General features: G+C 55.0%; 1 protein-coding gene across 5 annotated transcripts in view; it reads left to right on the top strand.

The window, feature by feature from the left end:
- LOC100724914 (glutamate receptor ionotropic, delta-1) overlaps window positions 1-19,741 on the top strand; it is a 580,436-nt gene that overhangs the window by 140,755 nt on the left and 419,940 nt on the right. For all 5 annotated transcript variants that reach the window (XM_063233725.1, XM_063233729.1, XM_063233727.1 and 2 more), the window contains one exon: window positions 11,035-11,240. In XM_063233725.1, the coding sequence (XP_063089795.1) occupies window positions 11,035-11,240 (206 nt within the window). The remainder of the gene's footprint in view (window positions 1-11,034; window positions 11,241-19,741) is intronic.

The raw sequence follows: 19,741 nt of genomic DNA, 5'->3' as shown, positions 1-19,741 counted from the left end.
AAAATTCTAAAATCATTAGCATATTACAGATCCTTTAAAATGTGTCTCACTCAGCTGATGGAGGGGAATTGCAAATCAAAGGCACTATTTATTGCAATGGGAATAAGGGACCTGCCAGATTAAAAAAAATATTGAAGGAGCCAGAAATTTGAAACGTGAAAGACAGTAGCAGATAAACACCACAGCATTTTCTCCAAAATACTGGAACCCAACTCGGAACAGAAGTTGGTGAAGAAGTATTTTGTAACCCCATTTTCATTATAACGTGTAAAATGCAAATCTTGATCATTATGCAAATTAGCTACTTGGTGTAATTTACTTAATTCAAAGCACTTAATGCAGCGTGGTATGTTTTTTCCAGAGTGCCAGAGTAGACGTTTATTTTAAATTGTTTTTAATCTCGGTCTTCCAGCCTGATTATTTAAAATGTTTTTCCCTTGCGTTTGTTTTTTAAATGAAAGAGACCAGGCTTGGTAAGAGAGAGAGAGTGCTCTGGCCAGCCGATGGTCTGCACTACCCAGCTCTGTGCTAGGAAACAGGTGGGATGCTGAGTGCACCCACACGTGTGCCCACAGGGAATCACCCCCGACGACCCTCCCCTGCCATGTCTGCCCTGTTACTGGCCCTGTTAGAGGCTGCCCTGGTCCCCTTTCCTGGAGCGTTTCCTATGACAGACCTTCCCCTCCAGCTGCTTTAGAACTTTGAGATTCCATTAGTGCAGACGGGAAAGGCGACCTTGTTAGTCTCCTATTGTATCATCCGGTGCTCTGTCCCCTGGCTCCTCCTTTCTTGAAGAGCCTGTACACAAGGGAGATGATTTGCTGCTTTGGGGACCTTCTGGGGGGCATTACCCGTGCTGATGAGGCCGTGAAACAGAGCCACGGTGCCCTGGCTGCGTGGCATCTTGCAGCTGTGATGTGAGGAGGAAAGCAGAGGGGTTCTGATTCAGGGGGTGAAGGAAGGGGCTCAGACAGATGTGGGGTGGGGTGGGGGGCCTTGCAGGAGTGGTGGCACCGGGGAGGGTGCTCTGATCTCAGAGCTCTGAGACCCGGACTGGGGGAAGTGTTACTTACTTCCAGCTGGGATGAATAAAAGCTGACACGTGGAGGCACACACAAACACGCACTCTGTGCAGTGGGTAGGTGAAGCCTCTTAACGTACTGCATTAGTGCGAAAGCTTATCAGTTTTTGTGGTTAAGAGACTTAAAATGTACTCTTCTTGCAGTTTCCAGATATACCATGTATTGTGATGAATTGCAGTGATGATTTGCACAAGCGCCTGAGTTTATTCCTCTCGTGTGAAACCGGAAGTCTATGTGCTTCAACTGACACCTCTCTCGTTTCCCTGAACCCAGCCTTTGGTCGCCACCCTTTGATTCCCAGGCTGGGTGAGGTCTGCTTTGTGCACCCTACACAGAGGAGAAACCGTCTGGAGTTTGTCTTTCTGTGTCTGGCGTGTTCACTTAATGTAATCCAGGTTGCGTCTTTTTACAACTGAGTAGTACTTTGCAGAGTATACAGATGGTGTTCTCCATCCATCCATCCATCCATCCATCCATCCATTCTGTATGTTCATTTTTGGTGCTGGGAATGGAAGCCAGGCCTTCCCATTGAGTGACCTCCCAGACCTTTTCTTTTCTTCTTAAATTTTGGCTCAGGTTCTCACTAAGTCACTAATTGCCCAGGCTGGGTTTGAACTTGGAATCCTCCCCTTTGGCCTCGCAGAGGCTGGGATGATAGCTCATGCCGTCCACCTGTCGGTGAGCATGCAGGTGGTTTCCCTGTCTGAGCTGTTGTGAATCATGCCCGCTGAATACCAGAGTTCTAATGTGGCCTCGAGATCACTTAGGTGCGCAAGGCCAACAGGTCAGGGGACAACTACCACTGACAGGGAGTTTGTCCTGGGCACAGAGGGGAGGGCAGCCCATGCTGTGGGTCACACAGACAAGTGGGGGCCCTGTGGGTGTCCTTGGGGAGGTGTGGGGGACAGATTGTGGGGCAGGTTAGGATTAGGTGCCCTGAATGATTAAGGTGGGCTTTGGGCACAGGGCTGTCCTAGGTGTCTGGTGCCTGACCTCAGGGTGATTCTGGCAGGGGGAGAAGGCCCTTCTTTCGAGCACCCATGGGACAGATAGGGTATGGGCTCAGGGTGGCTTGGTTTGCATATGGGGCACCCTGGGGTCCCCACCTCATGTCAGGCAATTGCCCTTTGGGGTCGCAGGTGCTGGACGTGAATCATCAGAACAGGGAATGAAAGGGCTGGGCAGGGCATGGGCTTTTGAGGGTGGGGCTGGGCGGTTGCTCTGGAGGACCCTGGGACCACTCTGTGATGGTCTGGGCAGCTGGGGTGGGACCTGATGGCGGAGGTCTCCCTCTCAGAGCCATGGCCTGTGCTGTGCATGTTGAGGCTGCCCCTGGCTGGGCTCTGGGAGCCCTTGGCGCCCTGCAGGAGGGAGAGGCTGGTTCCTGTTCCCTGAGGAATTCCTGCGGGCCGCCCGTGCTTCCCCACCCTCCCTTTGCTGAGCTGGCCTGCTTGGTGCCATGCCTGACTCCCACAGTCACCGGCACGGATGGATTGCAGTACGTTTACTTATTCATGAGATGCAGTCTGCAAGCCAAAGGCATCACTGCGTGTAGGAGCAGAGGAGCTAGGGAAAGGAGGGGAAGGACGGAGGGAGCCATGTAGGCTGTGGCCCAGCCAACCCATGGCCTCAAGCTCCTGGGGAAGGTGCTGGGAGCTGGGAGGTCTTGGCCTCAGATGGTGCTTGGGAAATGTTCGAGGAGGGAAGGAAGGAGAGGAGAGGAGGAAGAGAAAGGAAACAGGAAAGGAAGGAGGGAAGGAGAGAGAGAGGGAGGGAGGGAGGGCACATACAGCTGGAAAGTCGTGGGCAGTCAGACACCACAAGTAAGGGACTCCTGGGGCCTAGGCCACAGCACAAGCATCTTCATGGTCTCTTTTCTCGGTGCTGTGGCTGCTTCCTCCCGTAGACCTGGCCTCTGCCACCACCCTCCACACGGTGACGGTAGTGGGTGGACCTGCGGGTGAGCAGGACACGGGGTCGGTCGGAGCCTGCCCCAGGTCTTAGGGAAGGACCGCAGTGACAGGCAGGCTGTATCTGGGAGAGTTTTCACGCCTGTTGCCGGGAGCTGGGATAGGAAAGAAGTCTAAAAAAGCCTGCAGACTCGAAGCTGTCTCAGCCTTTGGAAAAGTTGCCAGTGATCCCCGAAGTCTCATGCCTGCGAGCTCCTCTGGGCGAGTGGCGGGCTTGGTGCCTAGATGCGCGCGCTCCAGATGGTAGACTCTCCCGAGCGTGTCTGCGCCACCGTTCTTGGAAATTGACATAGTACGGGAGGCAGTGGCAAGTGTGCGTCTTCATCTCAGTTGCTTTCCTGAAACAAAGCATTCAGAAGACTCCGTGACTCTGATCTTTGTCAGAGCAGGGGGACAGCCCGAGCTGTAGCCTCACAGTCAGGGGAAAATTGCCCGGAGGAGGCAGTTCCAGCCGTGCTTGGGTTTCTCTCATCGCCCCAGGCTTCAGGCTGGGGCTTGTTTGTTCAGTTCAGTGCACAAACTTTGTTTTTTGTGGTACTAAAGCTTGAACCCAGAATCGGTGTGCTGAGCTATGTGCCCTGCCCTTTTCCACACTTTCTTTTTGGTACTGGGGATCAAATTCATGACCTTGCACTTGCCAGGCAGGTGCTAGCTGCTGACCTGTATCCCTGGGCCCCTTTTTTATACTTCTTTTTTGAGATGAAATTTTGCTAACTTGCACAGGCTGGGCTCGAGCTTGCAGTCCTCCTGTCTTAGCCTCCCAGACTGCTGGGATTTCAGCCCTGGGCCACCATGCTATGTTTTCACAAACTTGTAATGTTTTGCCTCTGTGCTAGACTCTGGGATAGAGTCCCACTTGAATGGGATAGGGAAAGAAAGGAGGCTTAGTTCCTGCTTCCTGTAGTGCATTATCTAATTTTTTGTGTACTGTTTATTATTATTAATTTGAGGGGGGGGTCTGAGATGGCCCAAGAAGGGAACTTTGCTGTCAGCTGGGTCTTGAAGGAGTGAGCTGGGCAGATTTCAAACTAGGAGCACCTAGTAGAGGATGCCTGCGTGAGCGTGTGTGAGTGAGCTTGATCTCCACGGAGGGCAAGCAGTGGGGTAGTGATCGTAACGAGAGAAAGAGAAAGCTATTAGGACCAGACATCTCTTACTCCAACCTGAGAAATGTGGTGTTTATTTTGTGTACATCAATAAAGTCTCTGGACAGGTTTCTGCTTGCTTATAATTCGGTTGCCTGATCCTTCTGAGGATATTAATTTGTCAGCTTTTAATAAGCATTTGTTACTTGTTGAAGACTAGCGGCAGGCCACGTTAGGAGCAGATGGGACCTGCAGAGAGAACATTCTAGAAGAGAGCATTGATGACCGGACATCATAGTGTCTGGTGGAGGCCGTTGTGGCAGGTCCCTGGGAGGAGCTGGAGGGGAACCCAGGAAGGATGGTGGCCGTGGCTCGAGGTGGGCTTGGGCCTCTGGTGAAGCGTCTCAGAGGTGTGACAGCAGTCATGGTGCGTAGTGAAGAGGGAAGCCCCGGGTTGGGAAGTGGGGGACCAGGCGGGGCAGATAGTGTCAGGAAGCCCGGGGAAGAGGACTCAAGGTGGACACAGGCCAGACACTCTGGAGCCCACGGAGGACACAGGTGAGGGGTCTGCCATGGGTTGATGATTTTGGAGGAGCCTTCCACCAGAGTGACGTGGGTGAAGACACAGCCTGGGGGGACAGGCCCGTGGCCCGGAAGTGCCAGCACTAGGGAGGGAACTCTCTGGCCAGCGGAGGGGACGCATGTCCCCTCCTCTGCCCCAGCAACCTCTGGTGCCACTTCACCCTCAGCTGCCTTTCCTCAGCAGCTGCCTGGGCCCCATCGTGGGTGAGCATGACCCATGCTTGCATGTGTCCGTGAGCCTCCTTCGCGGATGTCCTGTGGGCCGTGGCTTCTGTCTGGAGTGTTCTTCCCCAGCAGTCTCTAGGGCTGTCCTCTCCCGGCTCACGTCACCTGTCACCGCTAGGAAGGGCGTTTCTTACCCAATGCTTGTGTTTCTTATCCCCTGCCTGTGCTGAGGCTCCGACACAGTAGTCCTGCTGCAGCGAGGATGCGGGGGCTCCCTGAGTTGTGTCCCTGCCCTCAGGGGAGGGGCGCCCACCGGGAGCCCCCAGGGAACAGTGCGTCCATAGGCCAAGGGCACGGGCTGTGTTGGGGGCTGGAGACACTTGGCAGAGGGAGCCCTTGAGAGCCCAGAAGTAGGGGCCCAGAGGGAGCCTGGATGGGATCCCTGTGGGCCCCAGGCCTGGCTTGGGTATCATGACATCACATTCCCCACAGGAGCAGAGTTGCCCTGTGCCCTGGAGCCCTGGCTCCTCTAGGGGGAGGAGTTTGTGTCTGACAGCTTCTCTGAGCCCTTCCTAGGCTGCCCTAGCTGGCTCCTTCCGGAGCTGGTCAGCAGCTACCTCCATGAAGGAAGCGGGGCTGGCCTAGCTGGGCAGGAGCTCTCTGGGGAGGCCCTGGCAACGGGGTGGGGGGGGGCGTGGGGATGCGGGGTGCGTGGCTCTGTGCTGTACCCCGCTCCCTAGGGAACTCCCTGCTTTGTCTGCAGCCTGTCCTGTTGGGGCTTCTCCCTGTCCTGGGGAGCAGCTGTGGACAGGGTGGAGGAGGGGAGTGCTGCAAACCCTCTCTTTTTCTTTCTGGAGGGAGATATGTATTAGTGCATATTTACAGTATGCAATGACCTGTGGATCTGGTGCATGTATGTAAGGCATTTTAATTCTTACGTTCTGCTCTCCCTCCCTCTCTCGGTCCCCTTCCCATTTGTGAACTGTCTCTGTTTCCCATGCTCTGACTTTCCCTTTGCTGCTTAGTTTCTTTCTACTCCGGGCCTCTCCGCTGTTTAAGCGGTGCCTCTGATCCAGTTCTCTGAACCTCGAGGAAGCCTGTTTGTGCCATAGGGAGGATGACTTCTGTCAGGGGAAGCGGCTTTCCCAGCCCTGTTCTTGGGGAGTGGGCAAGCGGCTGGCTGCAGAGTTGCTCCTGCTGCTGGCTCTGGCTCTGGCCTCCCCCTGTGGTTGCATAAGGGCTCCCCGGAGAGTGGGCTGAGCAGTGACCTTTTCAGCCCAGTGGGAACAGCCAGTTGCAGCCAGGGCAGTGGGAAAGCAGCCCTCAGCTGACATCACTAATTCAGGGGCGAGGGCAGCTGCTGCTGCTGCTGCTGCTGACTGGGCTGAAACTCTGATGGCTCAGCCCCCCTGGGCTGTCTGGACACAGCCGGAAGTGCGGGAGCTGAGGGAGGATAGCAGGTCTGAGGGCTTTTGTTTCTGTGCCCTGCGGGTCCCCAGACATCTGCCACCTGCCCCTGTCCCCTTCCCCCTCCCCCCAGGTCCCTAAGGACAGGAAGCAATCCTGTGCATTGACATGGCTTTATGTAGAGGGGATCTCAGCAAAGGTGCCAAAGGGGACTTCTCTCCCAGCCGGACAGGCCTGGTCGTGCTGTTTGATGCATGAGGTTGCCAGGGCTACAGACTCATGAGCCCGTGTACGCTGTTACGGTGCACATGGCGTGTGAATGTGCAGAAGGAGGCTTTTGGATGGGGGCAGCCCTTGCCACCGTGGAGACTCACAGTGGCCCTGGAAGGTGCTAAGAGGAGCAGGCATTGGTGACATGGTCTCAGGGTCCCACTTTTACACCTGTCCTGTCAGCTGTGCTCAGATCTGGAGCACAGCCAAGGCCAGAGGCACAGTGAGGACTACTAGTGTCCCAGGGACGGGGCAGGGCTGCCCAAGCTGCCTGTGGACACGTGGCCTTGCTCACACGCAGCTCCATGGTGATAGTCACATGGACCATGGTGGTGGCACGCTTGGTAAAGCATGGACCATTTCATCTCCATCTCTGTGAGAAACACCCGAGCTGGTCCATGCTCTGAGTTCCGCCTGTCAGCAGAGACTGCTGGGAAACCCAGCAGCTCAGAACAGGAGCCCTTTGTTATTCACCATGCATCTGGGGGTCACCCAGGCAGCTCTGCTCTGGCCTGTTCCTGGGTCTGAATCCGTGATCTGTGGCCAGGGTAGTTGCTGGGGTGGCTCAGCTCCTCCCTGCTGTCTCTGTACCCCCTGCAGGCTGGCCCAGGAGGTGAGGAGCAGCCATGGAAAAGCACACTCAGTCAAGGCTCTGTTCGCAATGAGGTCATCATCGTCCCATAGGCTGGCACCAGAGCCTGAGATAGAGGGGACTTCAAAGTGACCAGGAAGGTGCAGGAATAGAGGTGCTCTAACCAGGGCTTGAAGGCAGCCGGTCTCAGGGACACCTTCACACACACACACACACACACACACACACACTCCGCCCGTAGTGTCTCCAGGAAGTGCCCTGTGCCAGTAGGACTTCCTTTGACCATCTCTCTCCTGGGATCCGTATCTGCACCACTCAGTCTGCTGACTGGTAGCTGCAGGTAGCTGTTGAGTGCTTGTAATGTGGCTCCTCCAACTAAAGAGCTGGGTGTGAGTTTTTGTTTCATTTTAATTAATTTAATAAACTGACTTAATTTAAAAACTTAAATAGCCACAGGTGGCTGAGCCCTGCAGACTGAGGAGGAAACTCTCATTAGCATTGGCAGGAGGCGGTCAGGTGCCAGGCACAGAGGTCTGCTGCTGGCATGGGTTTGGGTGTCACTTGGTCCTGAAACATGGTCCAGCTTCCGGTGCCTGGCATGAGCTGTGCCATGTCCAGGCTGGGGCAGGCCTTGGGCTGACACCAGCTTGAGCCTCCCTGGTCCTCTGTGCCTTGAAGCATCTGTGCACACGTGCTCTGCCACTCATTCAGACGGGTGACAAAGCTATTCTCACCTGTCTGTGCCAGGCTTATTTCACTCAGTACAGCTTCCTTCAGGATTACTCACATTGCCACAGAGGACGGGACTCAATTGTTTTGTGTGGCTGAATAGTATTGTATCATGAGTATGCACCAGTTTTTTTTTTTTATCTTAAAGAGAATAAAAGCAAGCAAAACAAAACAGAACAAAGCCAATCAAAACAAACCAGTGTAAGTGACACAGGACTTCAAAACAATAGGAAATCAACGGTGGTTACCATAGTGTCTCCTGCTGTCTTCAGAATAGCTGCAGATACCTTCAGACAGTAAAAATCAAACAAAACAGAACAGAATAGAGCCAATAAGAACAAAACAGTGAATGCAATAATGGCCTTCAAAACAAGATAAGAGTAAATCTAAAGTGGCTACCATGATATATCTTGTTATGTTTGAAATAGCTGCCCATGCTATTGGAGATAATAAAGTCAAACGAAACAAAACAGAACAAGACAAAACCCAACCCAACAAAACAGCGAAAATGGTACAGGACTTCAATGCAAGATAATAGGGAATTAACAATGGCCGCACCTTCAGAAGCAAATCCTCCATAGATGCTACACTGCGTATTGTCATCCTCTGAAAAGATGATCAGACCACAGGCTCTAGACCTGCAAAGTCAGTGAAACACTAAACACTACAAGCATTAAGTTGTGTCCCACTCAGTAACCATCATCACTGCCTGTGTTTCTCCAGATGGTGGGGACGGGTGTTGGCTCTTCTTGTTTCCTAGCCTGCACGCTGGAAGGGGCTGGCTCTTCCCCAAGTAGCCTGCACATGGCGCCGATTCTCGGGGAGGGCTTGTTTCTTGGTGGCTTCTTGTTCTCCACACTCCTTTTTTTTAATGCATGCAGCGATAGGTGGATGCACAGGGCGATTGTGCATCTTTGCTATTATGAATCGTGCTGCAACAAACAGATACATATGGTCTCACTCAGGTGTGGAGCCTAAAAACGTTGCTCTCAGAGTAGTTGAGTAGGAAAGTGATTCCTCCAGGCTGAGAGGAGCTGAGAAGACAGAGAAGGATCATTCGGGTACAACGTTGCAGTTGGGGAGAAGAAGTCCTAGGACTCTGTTGCTCAGAGTAGCGACTGTGGTTATCAGTATCGCCCTGAATATTGCAAAATTGCCAGACAGGCGGGAGGATTGTGGATGCTCTCACCACAAAAGAGCTGGTGAATGTGTGAATAATGGGCAGGCCAATCGCCCGAGTTTCTTACGTATACATGCGTGGACTGTGCTCCTTATGTACAGTTACTACGTGTCAGTTAAAAAAAATAGTAGGTTCTTTCTCCTCTTCAGCTGTGCTCTCAGCAGGCCCAGGGGCTGCAGCTCTCCCAGGCCCTGAGTTGTGTGGCCGCTCTGGGGACCCAGGGGTGTGGACAACTGGGTCAGTGGGCAGCGTCTGGGTTCCAGGCAGCAGGAGCACTGCGCTGGTTTGGCTGGTTAGGACTCTGCCTAGGGTAAGCTCTGTGAATGCTGCCTCGGCCTGGCCTGGTGTCCCTGCTACCTGGCACCTGCTCCCTCCTGCCTTGGTGGCTGTGCTCCCGGGCGGGGCTGCCAGGGGCCTGCTTGAGGTCATGGCTGGGCTGGAGACCGAGTGCTGTGGGCTTAAAGACCAGGCAGGCATTAGCTATCTCTAGAATGGCCTCCAGCGTGCTCATCTGGACACCACAGCACACTTTTTACCCATTGGTCCCCAGGCCCCTGGGAGCCCATGGGAGGAATCCTGTCCTTCGAAGCCTGTGAAAATGGTAGGTGAAAGTTTTCATCCCTGGTTTATTGATGAGCAAGTGGAAGAGTAAAGGGCATGGGTTGTTTCCTGAGTTATGTCTCTATTGGGGGTGAGGACCCTGTGCTTAGCCCCCAGCACCCTGATGGTCACAGCCAGGGTACTGTGTTTGGTTGTCTATGTTGCAGTCCACCTGGGGACTCACAGTCTGCACTGGTGAGCATGGGGTCTCCTGGCAGCAGCTCACAGGCTGCCTGTACACACGAAGCTCAGAGTTTGTGGAACAGACACGACCAGGCAGCAGAGCCGGCTGAGAGCACAATGTGTTGAGTTCACAGTGTTCGTTGTGATTTTGATTCTCGGTGACTGGCTGGATCCAGGTCTTCCCAGGGGTGCCCCGGGCTATGGGGAACATCCTGGGCGGGGGGAGGGTTAGCCTTGGCAGGTGGATGCAGGGATGGGCCAGAGGAAATGTCCCAGGCTGGGAAGAAGTGACCCAGCTATGGGTTGGCACTTTGGGCCGCCACTGCCAGAAAAGTAACTCAGGTTGGCCCAGGTGAAAGGAAATGTACTGGGCCTGGAATGGAAGAGTCCAGGCCCAGGACCCTGACGCCTGGGTGACACTGTCAGGGTGGTATCACCCTTTTGGGCCGCTTACCTTTGGGCGAGTCTCCTGGGAGGGGCCAGGATGCTCGGCTGGGGGCTGTGCCAGGTGTTTAGGATGTACACCACCTCCCAAGGGAGCCCTTCTGCACCCCAGCCTGGTGACTGTACAAACAGCCTGTCTTGCAGGGGATCTGCCAAGGGCCACTTACTCATCCCAGAACCAATCAGGACTTGGGGTGCGTCATCCCAGCTGGGAAGGTTCATCCCTAGTAAGGGAGGTTTCATCAGCTCTCCAAAGTGAGACAGGGTCCCTTGGCACAGGGCTGGGTGCTATCAGAAGATTGGAGCAGGGGTCCAGGGCTGGAACTGGGTGTGTCCTCCTGCCAGCTCTGGTCCAGGTGGGCAGTGCCCTCAGCTTGCCATTGGAGAAGCCTCAGCTGCAAGATGCAGAGGGAACCCGGGCCAGGAACCCCCAGCCCATGAGGCCAGGACCAAGGGCGGGCCAGGCTCAGGCCTGTTTAGAGAGGGAAGGAGTGCTGCCTGTGCAGGGTGAGTTCTGGCTGTGGGGACCTCTAGATGACCAGAAAGGCCTTCCCACAGTGGGAGATGGTCACCAGGGCCAGGCGCCAGCAGGGGTGTTTGGATCACATCGGTGTTTTTCTGAGCTGCCTAAGTGGACTCCAGCCCTGATTTCTGCGGGTGGGTGGGGGGCACTGGAGCCGGGTGCCTGCAGCTCTCTTGGTGCTTACGGATTATTTTCCCTTTCTCCTTTCTTCCCGCTGCGCAGACATCCGTGGACTCCAGAGCTTTCTGGACCAGGCTTCGCGGCTGGGCCTCGATGTCTCTTTACAAAAGGTGGACAAGAATATCAGCCACGTGTTCACCAGCCTGTTCACCACCATGAAGACGGAGGAGCTGAACCGCTACCGGGACACGCTGCGGCGCGCCATCCTGCTGCTCAGCCCGCAACGGGCTCACTCCTTCATCAGTGAGGTGGGTGGCAGGGGCCGAGGCCACAGGGGCCCGCATGCGCCGTGGGGACGGCTGGGAAGCCCAGCTCTCAGGGTGCGTTCTCTCGTGCGTAGCCGGAAGCGGGGGCTTGGGCCGTGGCCATGTGGCCACGTGGCCATGCGGGGAGGCCTGGGCATGACTTGGTGGTAGCCTGGTCCCTAGCAGGTGCCTGAGGCCTGCCCAGGCTCTGAGAGGCTGTGGGGCGGCTGGTGGGAAGCCTGGTTAGAAGTCACTGCCAGCAGCTCTGAGGTTTCTACCCCCCCTTTAATTTTCCTTTTTGTTGACAGGTGTAAGCGTCTAGGGATGAAATACATTTCTAGCTCTCTGCAGAGGTGGGCAGGTCTGCTGTGGGATTTGTTAGCAGCTGGAGGAGGTATCTATTGCCTGTCGTCTAATGATACCTTGTGCATGCCTGTTTCTTTGGTGCTTGAGCTAATCACCATGTGTTTCTTTGAAAATCACCTCTATTAGGGGTTAGGGCTTTCTAGTGAAGACAGGGCCTCCAGCCTAACAAAGGATCCATTCATTTGAGAACAAACTAGAAGGCTCTGAGCTAGAAGGAGCCTGTTGATTGGTGTCGGCCACAGTGGTCTGGTGGCAGAGAGGTGAGCAGGAGGTGATGGCAGGTCTCTCTCTGGCCTCAGTTGTGGGGGGTGGGGGAGGTTCAGGGATGTGGGGTGTCTGGGAGCAGAGCAAGCTGACAGGTCCTGGTAGGCAGCTGGGTGCTCCTGCAGTATTGATGTTCCTTGGCGCGCCCTCTGATCAAAGGCCAAGTGAAGAGATGGCAGAATCATTCTAGTGCCATTCGGTGCACAGTGCGCTCCCCTCTGGTTAATTGTTGCTCAGAATGCCACTTCACGCCTCCAAAACAGCCAGCGCTCTGCTGGAGGACGTGAAATTGGGAACGCTTACTTTAGTGCAGTCGGCAGCTGCCCTGGTGCTTTCTGCTAATCAGGCCCCTCATGCACAGGTGGTCAGCTGGGTTGTGACGTCAGTGCTGGGCTCAGCGTGCTCCTGGGCCAGGCTTTCTCTGAACACGCCCTGCAGGGCGGTTGCTGAAGTCTGCTCACAGGTGCTCTGGGTACTGTGGGCTGGTTCCAGGGCCTTCTGTCTTCTTGCTCCCTGTCCTCCGGCTGCCTTTCCCCCTTGCTACCCTTCTGCTGGGGAGCTTGGAAAGCGTTGGCTTTGGAGTTGGCCCAGTTTGGGGTCGGATCTGAGCTCCTCTGCTTACTCTTCCTGTGACCTCGGTCGCCCTGCTTGACCTTTGCGGCTGTCATGCCTGTAAGTTAGGGAGGAAGGAAGTGACAGCGAAGATGAGGAATCTCCCTGAGCAGCACTGGCTGGTCGATGCCTGTAGGTAACATCTCCTTTCCAGGTGGGCGCAGCCCCTGCTAGCCTCCAGGCCCAGCCACCGCTGGCCTAGGGACTCTGTTTCCAAGTGGCTCATTATGTGGACTCCTGTAGCCCGGACGGACGCACTCGCTAGGTTCCAGCCCGTTGCCTTCTCTGGTCCCCCAGGCTGTTTGCAAAACCTCTGCATTGCCCGATGCCACTGCAGGGGCCATTGTTAATGTCAGGGGCCATTGTTAACTTCTAAAGCCCAGGAAGTGGCGGCAGGAGCGCCATGATACGGGCAACACCCGGAGTTTGGATGCAGGTTAAAGTGCCCCCTGCCTGTTCCTTCAAGGTGGCACTCAGTCTCTATCCTGACACTGGGGTGGAGGAGGCTGTCACCTCCAGGTGCCCACAGTGTATACCCCCATCAGTGCCCTTAGCAGAGGAGGAAAAGAGACAAGCTAACGACTTGCTTAAAGTCACGCCTGTCTAAACCCCTTAAGGGACCAAGCAGAGAGGAAGTCCCATCTGACCTGTTCCGGAGCCCTGCTCTTCCACGGTGGGTGAGGAGTGACAGGGAGCACAGTGTCCTGTATTTCCTGTCGGGCTGCCATGCTGGCTGCATGGAGGGAGTGACCGCCTGTGGCCAGGACCTGGCGGAGTTTTGGGGCTTCGTGTGTCTCTACAGCATGGCCAGGGTTGGATCCTACACAGCGTGGCTGGCTCGGAAGCCAGGGCTCTCAGTGCTGCCCCTGCCCAGAGCCTCGGTTGCTGCCTGGACACTTGGGCTTGTTGCACAGACTGAGGCCACGTCCTCTTTGTGGTGACAAGGACACGCAAGGGTGAACCCCCTGTCAGAAAGTGGCCTGAATTTCACGAAACCCAATCACTGCCCTGGACCCCACCTCCTGGTATAGCTAGTTGGTATCATGCCCCAGGGGATGGCCCTGTGGAGCCACAGCCACCCGCTCACATGGCTTTCCCAGCTGTGGGGCTCCCCTTCCCTTCTTAGAAGTCCCGGCAGCTGGAGTGGGTGAGGAGGAGGAGGATTTGTTCATTCCCGCTTTGCTAAATTCGAGTCTGCTGCTGAAGGTGGACTTTCATGGTCATTAGGGACAAGTCCCGGGTGACACAGCCGTGGAGGCCCCTTGTGCCCTGCTGGACTGTCCATGGGGAGCGCTGGGAGCTGTTTCTCTGAGCAGTGTTCCCAGTGCCTCCCCAGGTGGCCTCTCTCTGATCCTACTTTACAGAGGACCGTGTTAGCTGGGGTGGCAGGTTTGGGCCCCTGGCCTTGGTGGCAGTGGGAAGGCAGGCACAGCAAACCCATCGGGCCCTGGCTGGGGCCCAGTGGGCACACATAGCAGGTCCCACCTCCAGAGCCCTGGCTGTGCGTGACTAAGTGCTGACTCTGTGTTCTCCTTTCTGAGGTCTCTGTCACCTTTCACACCCACCACACCAGTGCATCATCTTCAAGGGGTGCGAGAAGTCTCCCCTTGGGAGAGGAACCTCCTGGGCCTTTGTGGCTGCTGAGGGTGTATACTGTGGAGTGGACCCTTCCTCCTGTGGGCTTGCTGAGGTCTGCACTGGGCCTCACAGAGAGGGTGGCTGTCTTGTGACCTTTCCGCTAGGGGGATGGGATGGTGACTCCAGTGTGATAGGGAACTAATTAGAATATCATCAGTCTTTGGGATTGTGGATGCATTTGTCTGATCCTTTGTCTTGAGGCCTGGCCCACAGCAGGAGGGGTCTGTCTCCCCCTCAGTTGCGGGGTATCTGGGCTTCTGCACTGGCTCCTTTGAGGACCCAGCCCCGTCTCACTGCCTATAACATTTCTAGCTAACTCGGCTGCTTGTAATATGTCCATCATTCATTTACCACCCACCCATCTGCCTGTACATGCATTCATTCATCTGTTCATCTGTGCATCCATCTGTTTGTCCATCCACCCATCTGTCTGTCCATCCAGCATCCATCCATCCATCCATCCATCCACTCATCACCTCCCACCTAACAAGTACTGACTGGGGCCTCTTGTGGGTTGGGAACTATATCAGATGCCGGGGGTGGGGGGGCACAAAGGTGCTGTGGACCAGCTGTGCGCCAGGGCCGTTCTCCACCGCTGAGGTGTCTAGGCCTTGGGACGCAGGGGCTGCAGGACTTTGTCCTTTCTCCTTCTGTTATTTCTGGGGCTCCATTTCTAGCGGTTCCCAGGCCTCCCTCTTTCTTTTCGCTTCCTCCTTCCCTGTCTCTTTCATTTCACTGAAAATTCTTGTAATCCACAAATGAGCCCCTCAGAGCCCCCAAACTCGAGTACAAAAGAAAAGAGGCAGGACATGTTTTTTTTTTTTTTTTTTAAAAGCAGCGCTGATTTATTTTATCCTGGGCCCAGCGACACATTGCAGTTGGAGTTTGCAAAAGCTGTGTGTCTCCCTCAAAACTTTGCATACTTTTTGTAGAAAGCACAGTTTACAAAGTAAGGGGTTATGGGCGTGGATCAGGAAATCTGCTAAGGAATGAGGAATACCTTTGTTTCCCTTAGCAGAGGCCAGAGAAGTCTAGCAAGAATTAACAATCCTTTGTCAACTATTTTAGCACAGCATCTGTTATTTGTAGAGGGCAGCAATGGTGAACATATCAATTAGATCAGGTTCCCAGGGATTTACAATTCTTTACAAAGGGGAGCATTGATTAATGTATCAATTAGGTCATCCAGAAAAAAAAAAACACATACAGAACAGTATGGTGGTGTTACAGGTACTCTGCTCATATAACTTAGGCATAACACAAACATAACGAAGCTCTTTTTTGCTAGTGTACAGCAAAAATGAAAGAGCAGAAGCCAAATGATTTCTAGCTGTGTGAGCACTGTGGATACAGTGCCCTACCCTTTGCCCCGAGCGCCCTTCGGAGGTCCATCTGTGTGTGTCACAGGGTGGCAGGGCCCTCTGCCCCCACCCCAGCCTGTGGTGACCCTGGCGTCAGGCACTGTGTGTTCTGAGGGTGGTGCAAGGCCAGCCCACAGCAGCCTGCGGGGGACTAAGTGGCCTCTCCTGTTTCTCACTTCCGGTGGAAAGGCCAGAGCCCAGGTCTCTCTTCCATGTGACGTGGTGCCCTTTTTGGCTGGTCAGAGGATCCGAGGGCAGCCTGTGAGGAGGGCTGTGACTGTGAAACTGCTGCTACTGGGGAGACCAGGTGTGCCTAAGAAGCTGCCCTAGGCTGTGAGGGGTCAGCAGACAGGGCCTGGGCTGCTGCTGCAGGGGGCTGGACATGTGCCAGCTCTGCACATGGCAGGGACAACAGGGGACAAAAGGGTGCTGAGAGATGGTGAGCGTGCAGGGCTGGGTTCATGATAAGCAGCAGTACAGGCAGGAATGGGAGACTGGGAAAACACACGTGCGTGTGCACACACACACAGACACATGTAGGTGCAAGGGTGCAACCAGACAAACACCTACGCTCGCTACACCAGGACCTTCCGACTAGTCATACCCTGCAGATAAGACACACACACACACACACACACACACACACACACACGTGTGTCCCATGCAGCCCCGCATGCTGCTGTGCACACTCATTAAGCCCACGGTAGTACTGCAGGTTGCAGAGTCTCCTGGGTCAGTCATTGCAAAGCTGGGAAGGAAATGGCGATTTCTGAGTGACGGTGGCAGCTGCCTTGTCAGGAGATGGTGATGGCAGTTGGAGGGACAGGCAGTGTGGGACCCACTGTGGGAGCCCTGCCTTCGCTCGGAGTGGGGATGTGTAGTGTGGCATGGCCGAATTAATCCCTAATGCAGTCGGGTTGATGCCAGCTTCCAGTCCACTGCTCAGGTTCTGCAGCAGCAAGTGGACCCTTCAGAATCTGAACATGAAGACTGTGCTTTCATACACTTATAGCAAAGGTAAATTAAGTAATCACAATGCTCTGTTGTCTCACATGATGTATGCAAATATTTTTCACTCCACCGTGGCAAATCCGTGGCAGACAGCTCTATCACTCAGAGCCGGGATAATTCCGTGTCATTTAAGTAGCATTTACCAGAATATTATAAATTACCAGTTAATTATAGAAGGTTAATTTTTAAATATGGCCCCACATTTGCATTTAATTATGTCCTACTGTTTACGGATTTTAAAGCCTTAGCACTTTAGCAAAAGTGCTGTGAGTCTGAGAAATTCATTTTTTTTCCTCAGAAATTTTTGGAAATGAGACCGACAGGAAGAGACATTTTCTAGTTTGTTCCGGTGGCTGGGTTTAGAGCCCAGTGCAGAGAGGCAGCCAGAATTTAGGGCTTCACTGAGCTGGCAGGGCAGGGGTCAGCTGTCGTGTTTTGAAAAATTCCACAGGTCTTTGTCACTTTCTTCCTGTGACCTTAGATCCCACTCATGGCTCCAGAGTCAGCAGGGTGCCCTTGCTGGCCGCTGACCTGCACTGGTCGTGCTGGCCTCTGGCACCTCAGTGCTGCCCCCTGCCTTAGAGCCCAGCACCCGCATGCCTAGATGTTGTACCTCCAGCCCTCTTGCCCTTCATGGCCAGGACAGTGGCTTCCCTGGGGGCTCCTGCCTCAGTCTGGGACACTTACTTCCTCCCGTTCTGTCCAGGGGCAGGGGACAGGCACAGGTCCAGGCAGACCTGAGCCAGCTTCCACTGACCGCCTTCCTCCCTGTCTGTCTGAACTTCCCTTCTCCATCTGCTCTGTGGAGTCATCCCATCCGACCCATAAAGTGCCCCTGAGGAAGAACACAGCACTGCATCCTGGGTGCGCAGCTCCCTGTTTACTCCCCGCAGAGCCTGCCATGACTGGATCTCCAGGAACTTGTCTGAGAGGAGGGTGAGACAGAAGCTCTGGGGGCAGACGGGTGAACATTAACCATCCTGTGTGACCTGGAGCCAGGTCACCGTCACGTTTTGGGATGCGCCTGTGGTTGGCGTCATGGTTGTGGTGGTTGTAATGGGGGACTCGGTGCGGTGCAGCCCCTACCTCCCCACCCCGTGCACTACTCTCGCATCCCCACCATCCCTACTTGGTGCCACTGGTGATTCAGGGAGGCGGCCAGGAGGAGGAGCTGGGCCAGGCTGGAACTGTGAAGCTGGGGGGAGGAGTGGCCACACGGTGCAGGGGTGGAAGCAACTGACCCGCTGGCAGCAGACCACGCGAGGAAGCGCTTGCCAGACCCCACCTGGGAAACCCCAGGGATCAGCTCAGAGAGGGCAGGTGAGCGGCTTGAACTTTGAGGTACTTGCGGAGAGTCAGGCAGGGGACCAAAGGTGACTTTTCCTCTGGGCCTTTCCTCCACCGAGGAGGCCTGAAACTTGCGGGTGCTCAGCAGGGTTGGCAGTGCCAGGCTGCTGCCACTGCCACAGAGGATGGACCTTGGCCAGTGTCTTGGGAGCGCCCAGATCCAGAGTTCAGGGAGGTCTTTGGGAGCCTGTTTACACTCCATAAGCTGGAGATTAGCACCTTCCCAGAGGGTTGCCATGGGAACAGCTTGAGCTGGAGCTGCCTGTGAGTGGCACTTGGCAAATGGTAATTTGGTTATTGTGTTTGTGGAAGGTTCTTGGCTGAGATTGTGGAGCCCACTAGAGCCCTCAGGGTCAGCACATCAGGGTCAGGGTCAGGGTCAAAGTGTCAGTGGCTCAGGGAAGAGGAGCCTGGGGGGGCTGGTCCTCTGGCCTGCTCTGGGTCGGGAAGTGTGGCTCTCAGAGCCAAGTGAGAGAACCCAGACGTGGTGTCCCTTGGGGTGTGGAGAGGGGGTAGCAAGAAGGGACAAAGTGCTCCCGACTTTCTATCAGCCTGGACTTGAGGGTCACCTGGGCACTCAGCTGGAGAGGCTGTTGGAGTTCCTGGGGGCGAGGGAGGACAGGGGGTCCCATGGCTATCCCTACCCCACCCCAGGGCTGCAGACGACCCCCAGGAACCTGCAGGTCTTGCCAAGGAGCAGGACAGAAACTTGTGGGGTGTCTCCTGTCTGAGCTGGCATTGTCATCCGGTCGGGGACAGCTATTGGTGGCATCTCACCAGGGCCGGTTCCTGGGCTCACAGAAGAGGAAAGGTGCTGGTGTTTCTGTCCTGTAGAGTGGCTGTGTGGTCAAGGAGGTGCTTCTTGGCAGCTTGTTAGTGACTGGGCCACCAGCTCATCCCTGGGTCCTGTGTACCAGGCACTCTGGGGCAGGAGACACGGCCTCTGTCCTTACAGAGCTGTCATGCTAAGCCAGAGAGGGTAGACTCACACAGAACAGAGCCAAGGATGGGGCACCAGTGATGCCTGTGACCAGGGCCAGGGTATTGCTGAGTCCCTCCTGCTCTACAGTGGGCAAGGGGGGGTCCATGTGTCCCAGCAGCTACGTGTGCTTTTGGCTGGGTCTCTAACTGGGGGATTTGGAAAACAACCAAAGGGTTTGATAGGAAAGGCTGTGGCCACCCTCGGGATGACAGTCCTGTACCATGCGCCAGGAATCTGAGTGCTGGAAACACCCAGGCAGGACACTGAGGCACAGGGCAGGCAGATGTAAGGAGGGCTGGGGTACCTCAAGGCACATCTTCCCTGAAAAAGAGAGCCAGGCCTTGCCAAAACCCCCAGGAGAGGGCCTCATGGTCCCTGCTCCCCGTGTTTGCAGAGGAGCCGCAAATCTGAAGTTCGCTTATCCCCCAGCACTATGCACTGGGTATGTTATAAAGAAATGGAGTTTATTTTGGCTCGCAGTTCTGGTCCCAGCCTTCTCGTTGGCAGAGTCCCAGTGTGACAGGTCATCTAAGAGACTGGGAAGACTCATGTTTCCTCTGCTCATCTCCCACAGTCCCTACCTCTAAACCCTGTAACGGGGCTAAAATCACAGCCTCTCCCTGTCTCACACTGGAGTCAGACCCTAGAATGAGCTTAGCAGGATGGGCTGTATTCAGACCTTGGCGGTAGCCAGATCGTTTTCTTTCCTGAAGGATGGCAGCCTTTCAAGTCTGTTTGAGTTTCCAAAGAAAGGAAGAAGAGGGAAACTGTGTGAACAGGGCACCCCAAGCTGGGCGCCGTAGCTGGGGGAGGGGCAGGCAGGGACCTGAGGACTCTGGGTCTCCGTGGTTCCTCCTGCAGGCAAGAGCCATGGACAGGGTCACCTGCATGGGGAACCAGCAAACCATCTGTGGCCCCTTCAT

Source organism: Cavia porcellus, unplaced genomic scaffold (assembly GCF_034190915.1).
Source record: "Cavia porcellus strain 051 isolate PalLab524CR breed Dunkin Hartley unplaced genomic scaffold, mCavPor4.1 scaffold_23, whole genome shotgun sequence".
NCBI lineage: Eukaryota > Metazoa > Chordata > Mammalia > Rodentia > Caviidae > Cavia > Cavia porcellus.
The sequence above is the reverse complement of the archived record's forward strand: the minus strand, read 5'-3'. Positions and strand labels throughout refer to the sequence as shown.